At 41.9% G+C, this 13,056-nt stretch overlaps 1 protein-coding gene across 2 annotated transcripts; it reads left to right on the forward strand.

Moving 5' to 3' along the window:
* Positions 1 to 5,768: 5,768 nt before the first annotated feature.
* Positions 5,769 to 9,827, forward strand: LOC139295967 (glutamine synthetase). Of its 2 annotated transcripts, none has more exons than XM_070918184.1 (7): positions 5,769 to 5,877; positions 6,587 to 6,774; positions 6,869 to 7,030; positions 7,670 to 7,816; positions 7,904 to 8,031; positions 8,133 to 8,332; positions 8,450 to 9,827. In XM_070918184.1, exons 2-7 carry the CDS (start codon positions 6,609 to 6,611, stop codon positions 8,760 to 8,762), a joined length of 1,116 nt encoding a protein of 371 aa, XP_070774285.1. In that variant the 5' UTR covers positions 5,769 to 5,877; positions 6,587 to 6,608; the 3' UTR covers positions 8,763 to 9,827. The 2 variants fall into 2 exon arrangements, with proteins under 2 accessions (XP_070774285.1, XP_070774286.1); XM_070918185.1 differs by having other exon boundaries at positions 6,869 to 7,018.
* Positions 9,828 to 13,056: the final 3,229 nt, after the last annotated feature.

A 13,056-nucleotide genomic window follows, 5' to 3' on the forward strand; every position in this document is an offset into this window, starting at 1 on the left:
TCAATCTGCAGCACACTCCCCACACGCTGTATAATACCTAGTTAAAGCCAGCAGGGTGTGAAATGGTATTTGGAAGTAAATGAAACTGACTATGAAACAGTGGAGTTGGGAGATATTGCCATGTCAAGATGACAGACAAGTCCTGCAATGGAGCAAAAAAGTTATTATCCCAAAGAGGAGCAAGGCTGGATTAAATATAACCCATGATGCCTCACGCTGCTCTGCCTTCATCCTCGCTGATACCGGAGAGAGAATATAGACAAAAATCACGCAAAAGGCAACAATCCCGGCAGCAGCTAGTGCTCCTGCTGATTTTCATTTGAACAATCAATAGTATTTCATGCTGCCGTGCCAATTAGTGTTATTGCAAAGTGTTTGGTTATTGATGCTCCATATAAAGTGTTCTGAAGGAGCTTTAGAGGAACACAATCCCTCGAGGCTCTTCCTGGCCTGATTTACAGCTGAACCGATGAGTCACAGAGGACATGCTGGGCATTGAAATAGCGACAAGTATGTTGTCAGCCTTATTAATTTTTAAGGTAGAGTGTTGTCCTGTGGTTTGTGGAGGACATTATGATATATTACGGCCGAGGGATCGCAGGGGTTAGGGCCTAATTGTCAAAAGGTTGAGTGGGGTGAAGGCGTAAGATGTGTGGAGGGTTGTTCATCAATCTCTGTGCTGCAAACCAGGAGGTGAGTTTTAAAAGTCTGGAGAGAAAGTTTGTTGTGCGCTTCACTCAAAATCCTTTTCTGAGAGTAGACAGTTATACAATACAGCTCCATTGGAAGAGTCACATGGTCAAAAACATCCTTCATTTGTATCTCTGACTTCAAAAACCTCGCCTCAATACATTATATTGATATCACTGCTAAAAATAGCACCACTGTACCCTGCCCTGTCACTTCAGTTTCCTCTATACAGGCCTTCAATTATATTTTGGAGAGCAGTTTGCATGACATCATACAAGATGTGACATGTAATCATTTTCATCAAAGTGAATGTTGCCTTTATAATATATACAGAATTACACAGTAAAGATTGGCTTTGTATGAAGTTAGACATGTAGTTTTAATATTCCTCTGTTGAATGCATGTTGAATCCAATAAAGATAAATCTACAGGTTAAAGAGGAAAATGACACTTTAGTTGCTCAATGGCTCAAAATAGAAACTATGGACGCTGGTTTCTGCCAGATGAAGTCCTATGTTGGTAACTGCTGCCCTCTGCTGGAATATCAAGTGATTCTCCAACACAAAGAAATCTCTGTTTAACTACTAACTAAATTAAACTAAATCACACACAGTTCAGTGATTAGCACAGTAACCAACAACAACAGCTTCTGCTCACGTCAAAGAAACAAACTACTATTTTTACTTTATCTTTTACCCATTTAACTTCAAACTTTGTATACTTGTATACTGCAGACCTTTGTCATTTAAGAGACTCTCATTTGACAGTCCGTTGCTAAACATAAGGATGCACCAACTTTTCCCAAATGTAAAAACTGTATATCTCACTGCAATGAACTCATTGTGATCATTTGTATGTAAGGTAACATTTGGCCAGGGATTGCTATGGCACCAAAAGCTGAGTCAGCGACCCGCCATGACTGAATAAATGTAACTGATATTGATGAAGAAACTGTATTTTATGTGGATCGGTCACATCGCGTCCGATACCAGGTCAGCGTCGGTGCTGATACCAATCAGGTGGATCGGATCAGTACATCCAGTGCTAAAAAGCACTGATTTAATGAGAAGGTGTTTTTGGGAAATCAAGCAAATCAATTAAAAGTTTGTTTTCGACGTGTTTCCCACGAGCACATGAACGCACCAACTATGAAAAGTTCCCAAAACAGTTCGTGCTCTCATTACCATGTGACAGTAATGTAACCCTGACAAAGTAAAAAACATCATGGATCATTGCTGTGTCTCAAGGAAGTTCCAAGTTTCTGCAATTTTGATTTCCATATTGTTAAATGATCGGCGATAAATAAACAACTAAATTATTGACTTCAGGGTTATCAGTGGTTAAATGTAATTGATTCTTTAATATTTACTATCATACTATTTACTATTACTTATTTGAAAAACAATCTTTAAAATGATTCTTTAAAATTGCATTTAAATCCAAAAACAAAAAAATACTAGTAAAAACATAATAGTAGTGGTGATTAAATTGCCAAATAATAATTATATTTCATTGAATAAATAAAACAGATAAGACATGTGCACTGGCATTAATTAAAAGTATTAAGATAGATTCACTGATGTCTTCATATCATATTGTATGAAGTTTACAGTCTCCATTTGTGCTTTAAACACGCCTCTGAAGTTCCACGTGCAGAGATGTAGCAGGAGCTCTTTCCCTGTCCAGTCATCCCTCTCAGCGCTGATGAAATTGGGAAATACTGCATCATTGTAGGCAGCAAAGAGGAGTCCTCTTTCGTGGGAGAAAGACTCTCTCATGAAGTCACTCGTTTGCTTTGATATGTTTATCTACGTCAGGACAATCAGCATGACAAGGTGAGATGGGGACAAATTCATGAGATGTAAACGCGGGAGAACTCCTTCAAGTCACTTCAGCTTTGATATGAAATGAGTGCCATCATACTGATAACACAGTCAGTGTTGACAGTCACATCCGATTCCCCCGGTATCAGCAAGTCTACACTCCGCACTGACGTGTTCTGGCTGAAATGTCTACAGTACGGCACGGCACATTAGAGTTTGAGAGGTATATCAGAATTTAAAATACAGTGATAAATATCTTAGCTTTATGATGAAGAATGGCCTGTTGATGTCATTTTTTTATGTAAATAGCCACTCACATGGGCTGAATCCACAAATACTCTAAATAAGTCCTCGCACTATAAGTAAAAATACATGCATACATGTTTTTGTGTGTGAGATGAGACGTGTACGTAAGAGAGTCACGTCCCTTTGGTTGCCAGTGGTGTCCTCCCTCTATATTAGGCAACAATCGACAGAAAACCCACCACAGACTGGTGGAGCTTGCATGGTGCCTTCAGGCAAATGTGACAATGATTAAGCTGTGAAAACTCAACATGTTTTGTCTGAGAACGACGAGTCGCTTAACATTTCAAATGGAAGGTCATACTAAGTTAAAGCCATCACCGTTACCATTTTGCAATCAAAAACAAACAAATCAAAACAACAAAAAAGTGTCATTTAAGTTGTTGTTTTACGTGTGCAAAGAGTCTTGAGTTTTGTCTAGTGTAATATATACGAGTGTAACTTACAGATTAGCCTTCAACTGCATTTCATCTAAGTATGGAACTTTGGTCACGTGACAGCAGGCAGTTGTAGATAGAGGGGAAATTGTAACCCTCGTCTCTGTTCGTGGTTGGCATCAGACCGTCTTCACGACAACTGAGCAACCTCCAACCACTGATGAAGCTCAAAAGATACCAAGTAGACTTTGAGTTAAGGTTATTTTGTGAAACTACTATTTCCATTGATTGAGAATGAACGTTCATGTTCATTAAATTTGATTATTTTAAATGTGACTTTGCATTTATTTGCTGCATTGTGATATTCATTGATATAGAAAAAGATTAACATCAATATCATGATGTTGACATATTGCCCAGCTTTATGAAAAATAAATATCAATATCTTTAAACAACAAATATGATTCCAACTGAAAACGGCAGCTTTCCAATCAGCTAAACTTACTTACTTGCCTTTGTAAAGAGCAGGTAGAGGGAACTTCTCCTTCCTGAAACTGAACCTTCCTCCTCCTCATCTTCATCAGCTGCTCTGGAGCTCTGAGTCCATCAGGTGGTGCTGTACATCCACTGAACTGCAAAACAAAACAAGAGCAGAAGGTTAATCATGTTTTCAGCAGGTTTAATTACCAGTTACAGTATGTGAGAAAGCTTTTGTCATCCTGATACATACATAAATATATAAATATATATATATTCATAAGAAGGAGCCAGAACCAATTCCAAACAAAGAACAAATGTTTAAAGGACACAACAACGGACGGATTCACAGTGGATGCCATGAAATGTAATTCTGTGTCAATGTTTTCTCAGACATGCGAATCTGTTAATAGTAATACTAATATTTAGTTACTGAATTTGCTCGGCACACTTCCTGCTCGCCAGTTTGAATCCAGGGCACAACATGGCCGGAGGGCTGCAGGCTGCAGAAGATGCGTGTTTGCGGTTATAGTTCATTTATGCCTCTAAAGATTCACACCAAGAACACCAAGATATACTGCAACAACATTTCTGTCCAGAACCTGCTGCAGAGCTTTGGTGGGGACATCTGCTGTCTTTAGAAGCGGGTTCAAAGAAGTGTCCAGCTCATGCCTACATGCTAAGCAGGTCATCATAAGAACCCCAGCCAGTGTATCAGCAGACAATCCTGGACAAAGGGGGACACAACAGTGTCTGCATGCAGACATGAGAAGGGATCTCTGTCGCTTCATCCAAGCTGGACACGATTTTGGACATATAAGTGGGCAGGTGACACTCAACTCCTCTGTGAGGGAAATGGGTTTTCATGGATGTACTGGCATCAATTTTCTTAGCGATTATCTTAACATTATTGGCCAATGTCTGTATTTTCCCCTACCGATCTACTCCTGGTGTGCACTTTGTTTCTACACTGTCTCCTCATCCTTATCCAGGGTAACCATGGTGGTCGCTGCAAATTTATGTTATGATGAAACATTTCTATCCTGGAGGACGTGTTCTCCTCCAGGATGACAATGTCCACATGGACAGGGTCACTGAATGATCTGAAGAGTATGAAAACCATATGCCAATTTGCCACCTATCTGTACTGCCCTACAAAGCCAAAAAGTATTAAGTAACGTTACATATTCAGTCAAAATTTAGTTAGGTCAAAATTTTGTTTAGAGGCTAAAGGCTTTAAGTTTACAATATATATATATATATATATATATATATATATATATATATATATATAGTTATATATATATATATATATATATAACTATATATATATGCCAAGTGATTTAGTTAACTAGCTTTAGAGCTTTAAACCTGTTTCACCTCAACTTCATCCTTTCTTTAATTAACATTACTGCTGTGTCTGTGTTGGGCAGTGTAGGCCTGCGCACACACTAGCTAATAAAGTGCGGTGAGTGTAATCAATCAGAATCAAACTCCAACAGGTGTAATAAAACATCTCTGCATTGTTATTGATTGATTTAACGACGATTATTATTGGTGCATGTTGCACAGAATTTGCTCACGTGGGCATCCATTACCACCAGACGATGATTCTTAGTGGGATTACACAATGTCTCCCATTAAAACCAGTACACACTGGCTGTAACCGACTTCTACCACATGGTGGCGTCTTGGACTAAGCGGTGAACTACCTTGTGGTTTTATGCTGAGGAAGTTGTACATTTTGTCCCACGCAGTCCGTCTCCAACAATGAAGCGCGTTTTCGAAAAATGATCTCAGCCATCATCACAGTCTAGTGCATACTTTTTGTTTTAATTATGATTCCTCAGGTCATGTCTAAATGTGAGGATGTGGATGCGCACACACACACGCGTGCGCGCGCGCGCGCGCAAGTGGAGGGTCACGCATAGTAACACGCTGCTGAGCTCCTGCTAGAGGGCGTTGCAGCTCCGCTTGCAGTCCGTCCAATGATCGGGCTTGGTGTGCCTTCAATCACCTTAGAGTAAACACGCTGCCGTCTCTCCGACCAATCAAAGACGCGACATCCCAGTTCCTGCTCTTATAAATGTGCTCGGGTCCGGAGTCTCGGTACCGGAGAATGAGAGAGACACTAGCGAGACATCAAACGACAAGACACTGGACCTGCCAGTCCTTTAGTTTTTATTTCAATTTCCTCGTTTCTCCAGGTAAACATCGTTTTCTTTTTTTCTTCTTCTCTGATTTCGTTCCGTGTTAAACTTCCTCGCGGCAGGGCAGGCGCTCAGCATGTACTCATTGTACCTGACTTCTCGTTGTTGACCACTTCAGACAATGAGCTCTTACTTAACCACGCGCTTATACCGTCAGCTCGTCGTTTAGCCTGTTTTATGTGTTTGATTTTTTTTAAGTAAGGCTTTCAGTTGTAGGAAGTAGGTGATGGGTCTCATCGAGGAAGCTTATGATGTAATGTTGCCTCACTCTGGCAACTATTGTAACCATGACTACAACAACAGCCGTATTGGCAATAAGATGGACAGTAGCGATGTGTTTCTGCTGAAGTTGTTAGTCAGTGTGTGTCTGATTCCTTTTTTTAATAATGTGGTTCTCCACGAGGCATCCTTTCTGAGCAGGCAGTCTATCTTGTTAAATGTAATAGTCATGGACGTGCGGTGACAAGGGGCTTTTCCCTTTGTTTCCAAAGTGGAGAGGGAGGGAAAAGACTGGAAATGTGCCTTCTTTTACATCCTCAACGCGTTTTTCATCCCTCCGCCTTTCTGGAAGAAGAGACAATGGTGCTGTTTTTGTGTTTTTTCGCGCCCCCCCCCCTCCAAAAAACCATGTTACGCAACACGTGATCCGGAGCGCACCGTGGTCTCATACCTGCATCTCCTCTGCTCTTCTCCTTATCCTCCTCAGGTGTGTTATAGTAGGAAATAAGATGGCCACGTCCGCCAGCGCCACATTGAGTAAAGCTGTCAAGCAGCAGTACATGGATCTCCCTCAGGGGGATAAAGTCCAAGCCATGTATATTTGGATTGATGGAACCGGAGAGGGGCTCCGGTGCAAAACCAGGACGCTGGATTTTGAGCCCAAGAGCATCGAAGGTGAGCATTCTCTTGAGTCTTCCTGAAATGGTTTCTAATATTACCCTAAGCCCCTGAGTGTAATATATCTGCCCTCCTCCTCCTCCTCCTGTAGATCTGCCTGAGTGGAACTTTGATGGCTCCAGCACCTACCAGGCTGAGGGCTCCAACAGCGACATGTACCTGATTCCTGCTGCCATGTTCCGTGATCCATTCCGTAAAGACCCCAACAAGCTGGTCCTGTGTGAAGTGCAGAAGTACAACGGTAAATCTGCAGGTAACAACAACACTCGGAGTCTGTAAAGTGTTTAAGTTGTAATGAATGGAATAACTTGCAACAATATGGCAGAAATGGCAAACTGTCTCCCTCTCCAAAATAACTCTTTATATAACATGTATAACATATACATTTTTATGCTGTAACTTGAGTAGGAGAATGCAGACTTGATTGGTACGAGGTGGGTGGGGGAGAATAATACTACTAAAATAAAAAATATGGCACAGTTGCATGCACACCCACATACGAACAGGTGTGCACACATACACATGCTCTGACACAAATGCACTCGTCTGCACATGCATGCACTCATTCATTCTCACGTGCATGCACGCTGATGCGTTGAGGCTTTTGCACGTTGAAGTGATGTATCAGCCTTTAATCTACCAACATTATGAGCAGAAGAAACCAAAACTTAAAACTATTGGTTTCACCGGCCCAACTTCAGTTTGCCTTGAGGGACTATCTCACACTTGCACTTTGTATATTGTTGCATCTCATGATGGAGACCAAATTAGTTGGAAAATTATTAGGATGTTTTGTATAATTTCCTATTAAGATGACACTAAAGGTGACTTGCTTAACTGGACTGTACTGGTGCAAGTCTTCTAATCTGAGCTTTTTTGTTGTGTTCTGCAGAAACCAACCTCCGAATCACATGCAAGAAGGTGATGGAGATGGTGGAGGACCAGCATCCCTGGTTTGGCATGGAGCAGGAGTACACCATCCTGGGCACAGACGGACACCCTTTTGGCTGGCCATCTAATGGTTTCCCTGGACCACAAGGTAGGCAGCTAGTTTAAAGTCGCCTGTGTAAATGTCTTTCCTGCATGAGTCGATGTCTGGTATGTTAAACAGTTAACATGTTTACAGGTCCATATTACTGTGGCGTGGGAGCTGACAAAGCCTATGGCAGAGATATAGTGGAGGCCCATTACAGAGCTTGTCTGTATGCTGGAGTCCAGATTTGTGGCACAAATGCAGAAGTGATGCCTGCACAGGTAAAAATAATGATAAATCGAATACATTTTTAGACTTTGCATATTATCATGGTTTTAACAGCCAGTTAAAAATGTAACTTATGACCTTTTTGTGTGTTCAGTGGGAGTTCCAGGTTGGACCTTGTGAAGGGATCAACATGGGTGATCATCTGTGGGTGGCGCGCTTCCTCCTGCACCGTGTCTGTGAAGACTTTGGTGTTGTTGCCTCATTTGACCCCAAGCCAATCCCTGGTAACTGGAACGGTGCCGGCTGCCATACAAACTTTAGCACAAAGGAGATGCGGGAAGATGGTGGCTTAAAGTGAGTGTCAAAGGCATCAAGGGGTTGACTTTGACAGCAGTGCTGCTGCTGCAGTAGAGTATTTGCATGAATGGTTTTAAATGTCTGATGGGGTAATCTCATCATTTCTGCTTTCAGAGCCATTGAAGACTCCATTGAGAAGCTTGGGAAGAGGCACAGCTATCACATTCGTGCCTATGACCCCAAAGGGGGGCTCGACAACGCCCGCCGTCTCACCGGCCACCATGAAACCTCAAACATCAACGAATTCTCCGCGGGTGTGGCCAACCGCGGCGCCAGCATCCGCATTCCTCGCAACGTCGGCCAGGAGAAGAAGGGCTACTTTGAGGACCGCCGTCCGTCTGCCAACTGTGACCCATACGGTGTGACCGAGGCCCTGATCCGCACCTGTTTGCTGAACGAGGAGGGAGATGAACCTGCGGATTACTAAATCCACAACTCATAGACTGACTCCCACTGCCCTCCTGACTTTATACTTTCTTTAAACTAGTACTGTATTTTTTTTTTTTTTTTTTCCCCTCCCACTGAGATGATTTTAACCTGCATATTAATGGTTAAAAGTTGGCTGGTCAACTTAAGATATGACAAGGTAATGAGATCCTTGGTAGTTATGAGCTGGTAATGGCAGGGTATGTCTTTCCCCTCATCTTTAGAAGGGATCGGCTTTTGTAACACTGTTTTATAGCCCATGTCATAATTTTCCCTTTTTGTCGGTGACTAAAATGAACTAAAGCACACGGACAAGAGTAGAGCTGCTAAGGCTGGGTAGCATGTGTAACTTAATGAATCTGACTAGTTCATGTACTGTTAATATATGTTGACCTGCCTTTTCAACTATCCAGTCTTCAATGTACTAATTCTTTTGATTTTTATGAAGTGTCTATTTTTAAATGGCAACGTTTGATGTCTTCAGATTTTGACACACTGGGTCAACTTGTATGGTACACTTTGTAGATGTCTGTACCCAGACGTATGTTGTTCAAATGTGGTTGATCTGTCCGTAATGCCATTTGTAGATTTCCTCAAGGAGTTTTATCCTTTTGTTAACTGCGATATTGTAATGCACCCGATTTGGTAAAACATTATGTTTACTGAACCTGGTGTTTTTTATTGATGCATTTAAAACTTTTATTTTTATCACAACATGGCTGTATGACTCTTGACTCTAAGACGTTACAGGAATATTTTGGGACATAAGCTTATTCGCTCTCTGTCAAAGTTAAAGATCGATATCAGTATGTGTGGTAAATATAAGGCTGTAGCTATCAGCTGCTTAGCTTAGCATAAAGACTGGAGATAGCTAGCCTGGCTTTGTCCAACAGTAACGGTCTACAGACCAGCACTTCTATAGCTTATTGATTAACACGTTGGGAGATGAATTTTGTTATCTTCAGATGCAGCCAGCTAGCTGTTTCCCATTGTTATGCTAAGCTAACGGGCAACTGGCTGTAGCCTACTTTTTACTGGAGAGATTAAAGTGGTTTTGATCATCTGACTAATAGCATGATGCACTTTACTTTTCCAACACTCCAAGCAATGAATTGATAATGATACAGCAGACTTATAAAACTCTGGTGTTACACTCACTAGGGCTGAAGATTTCAGTCATCTTGTAAACAACATACTTCATTAACAGAATTTCGTAGCCTCTACCTGACCGCAGGAACAGTTGCGGCTGTTCTCCCATCTGAAACATAAATGCCCACATTTGTAAAAGCTGTTCAAACATCCGGTGATACAGCAGTTTGCTCTAAGCAGTCAACATAAAAAAAAAACCAGTAAAACAAAGTGCACCAAAAGGTAACTCTAGTAAAGGCTCTCCTGCTGTGCTTTCTTTTGCCAAATGTTCTGGTGTTTCAGTCTGGCTGATATCTTGGCAACAGCTCAACAGCAGCTTTGTTCTGGCTGGTTTTTTAGGACCCTGTGGGAAGTAACTGGAAACTGGCGTACTCACGAGACAGTTATTGAACTCCTTCACAGCAACAGCCCGGGGCCAAATATTCCCAGAAGTGCTGTGTCATGAACTACACAGCACCTCTGATTGCTGAGGCTGAGAACTAGACTTCCCTTGTCTGGACCCTGTTATTGGCTAAAAAACAAATAACACAACAGGTTGACACATTATAAATACACTAAATGTCTTGGGTACTGCTTAGTTAGAGCTGTATGGGGCTTCTGGATTGAGGGTCAATTTCTACCAAAAAGACAATGTATTTTTTAGTTGCGTTTTTTTTATCATCCAAATACAGTTGTAACTGTAAAGTGCTAATGTAAAGATTTCCTAAATACCTCAGCATATGTAAAGTGCCTGCACATGATGTCTGTGACCAAGCCTTGCAGCTTGTCAAGAACATATGTGCCAATTCAGCAGTATTTAAGACAAAGCTTGCTTTTGGGAGTCAGAACTTCACGGATATAAACACAGTGGAGGAATTATTTATTTCCACACCGACAGAACATAGACACGTGTCAGCCGCGCTTCACAAGAAGCAAACAACATCCTCATTTCATGGGACATAAACATTTACTTCTAGTGCATTCCCCCTACTTGGGGGAAGGGTTAGTAAGTTTGCTTTGAGACCTTTCCCCTACATCTCGCCTGCCTCACAACATATCGTCAGTCTGCTCACTGATTGGCTTTGCCAGGAACAAGTTAACCAATCATAAAGTTGAGGGCAGGTTCAGTCCTGTTTCAGAGGATGTTGGCTGGCCTGAAACACATGTACTCTTAACTTTGTTTTGGTATTTTTTTCCTGCCCAAATCGGAAAACTCTCTGCCCTTTTAACTTTGTTTTGCGCACGCCTTTGCAGGTTTCCAAGAGTTTGTGTTAGATTTTCAAGTAAAAACGTGATACAGAATGCAAAGTTTGGATTCAAAAGAATGATGTAACAACACAACAACAAAACAAGCTGATCTAGCACAAACACACACAAATATTCTTTATCTGTAGGTCTGTTTCTCCCTACATCCATACAGAAGCTGTTATGCAGCACAGCTAGAAAACAGTGGAGCAATAGTGGAGAAAATGTAAAGTTAAACTCCCTCCCACACACATGCTCTCATTCTTGCCATGCACCAAAAACTGAGACCCTAACAAAGATGACACAGACCCACATCCAAAAATCCAGCCACCAACTGCTACACACAATTACAGGGAATTAAACTGGCCCACACACTGCTTTACAGTCCATTATTCCCAGTAAAACTTCCTCCATTCCCAGAGGCAAACAAGGACACAATGTTCCTTTCCCCAATCCACCTACCCACTCGTGCCACCTGTACCAATATTTTTTTATGTCCGTTTGGACACGTGAATAGTCAAAACATTACCTCAAGGCAGCAGTGACATTTTAATCGAAATGCATGCCTTTAATCTCAATCCCTCCCTCTAACTACAGTTCAGTTTATACATTTGACAGAAAACTATATGGATCCGTTGTGCTCAGCTCTTGGTTTGGTGTTCTCACCCTCTTGTTCAACACTCGAGTGTTGTAATGCCACTGCAGGATGTGGGGTGTGTACCACATCGCTACGATCTGTGAAAAGCACCTAATGACATTCAGTCACCATTTAACCCCCCCCCCCACATCCCCGCTTCCTCGCCTCAAAGCTCAATTAGGGGGTTCGATTTGCATGCAGAATCCAAACTACCTTCCGCCTGGGAAGCTCAAACGAAGGGGAGACACTGGACAAAGGATGGAGAGGGATGCTGCCCTGTTGCTATGACAACCACCGGAATGTACAGGCTGGATCATGGTGGTTCTTGTGTGGAGTGGGGGGGGGGGGGGGGGGGGGACGTTATGTAAGGAGGAAAAAATGGGGTCTCATAAATGGAGCTACACAATGACAGCCGCTGGCCAAACACAACGTTAAGATGCTAGTTAGCATGCACTCACACTGTGGCATCAGGCAGTGCAAATGCAGCGGTTTTTACATATTATTCAAAATAATGACTGACATATTTGGTAATCTAACATAAAATAGCAAGTGGAGCTACAAGAAAAACAGCACGTGCAGTGAGCATTTATCATGCCGTCAGTGCATGCACACTATGATTCTCGTCACTTGTGCTGCGTTGTTGTGTAACACATTGTACTAGTTCAAACCAGAACTGGCTATGGCTCAACAGAAGAAGGCAGCTCTGCATTAAAGCCATGTGTTAGGAAGGATGAGGGAGTGATGAAATTTGCAAAACGGCTTAGAAAGGAAAAGTGTAGCGCTGTAGTTTTTCATGCAAAATGCTGCAAAAGAAAACGGCAAGAGATGGAGAGGAAATGTCAGTGGAGAACAAAGTTGCCTCATGGCTCATTTGTTGGGAAGAAGCATGTATAATCCTATTAAAGAGAAGAGGAGAAAGGAAGGAAAAGGATGAGTTTGGGAATATCTGAAGGGGTTTTTCATTTTTTTTATACGACAATAGTGACAAAAATAGTTGCTATTTATGTGAATGTGGTTTCATCAAAAGCCAAATCTTGTTTTCTGAGAGCAACTTTAACCCTTTCATGCAGATCCCTCTCCCACACAGGTACACAATGTTCACTCTCACATGCAGTTACACACAAGGGGGAAGCTGATCACACATGCTCACGTTAGCTCTCTGAAACACATGTGCTTCTGCAACCCTGTCTGCTGCAGAGGGCAGAGAATAACAAGCTGCTGTGTGTTTACGTTCACGGCACGGCCACACATGCAGGCAGCTTGGTATTTTCACACAGACAGATGC

This window comes from Enoplosus armatus, chromosome 14 (assembly GCF_043641665.1).
Source record: "Enoplosus armatus isolate fEnoArm2 chromosome 14, fEnoArm2.hap1, whole genome shotgun sequence".
NCBI lineage: Eukaryota > Metazoa > Chordata > Actinopteri > Centrarchiformes > Enoplosidae > Enoplosus > Enoplosus armatus.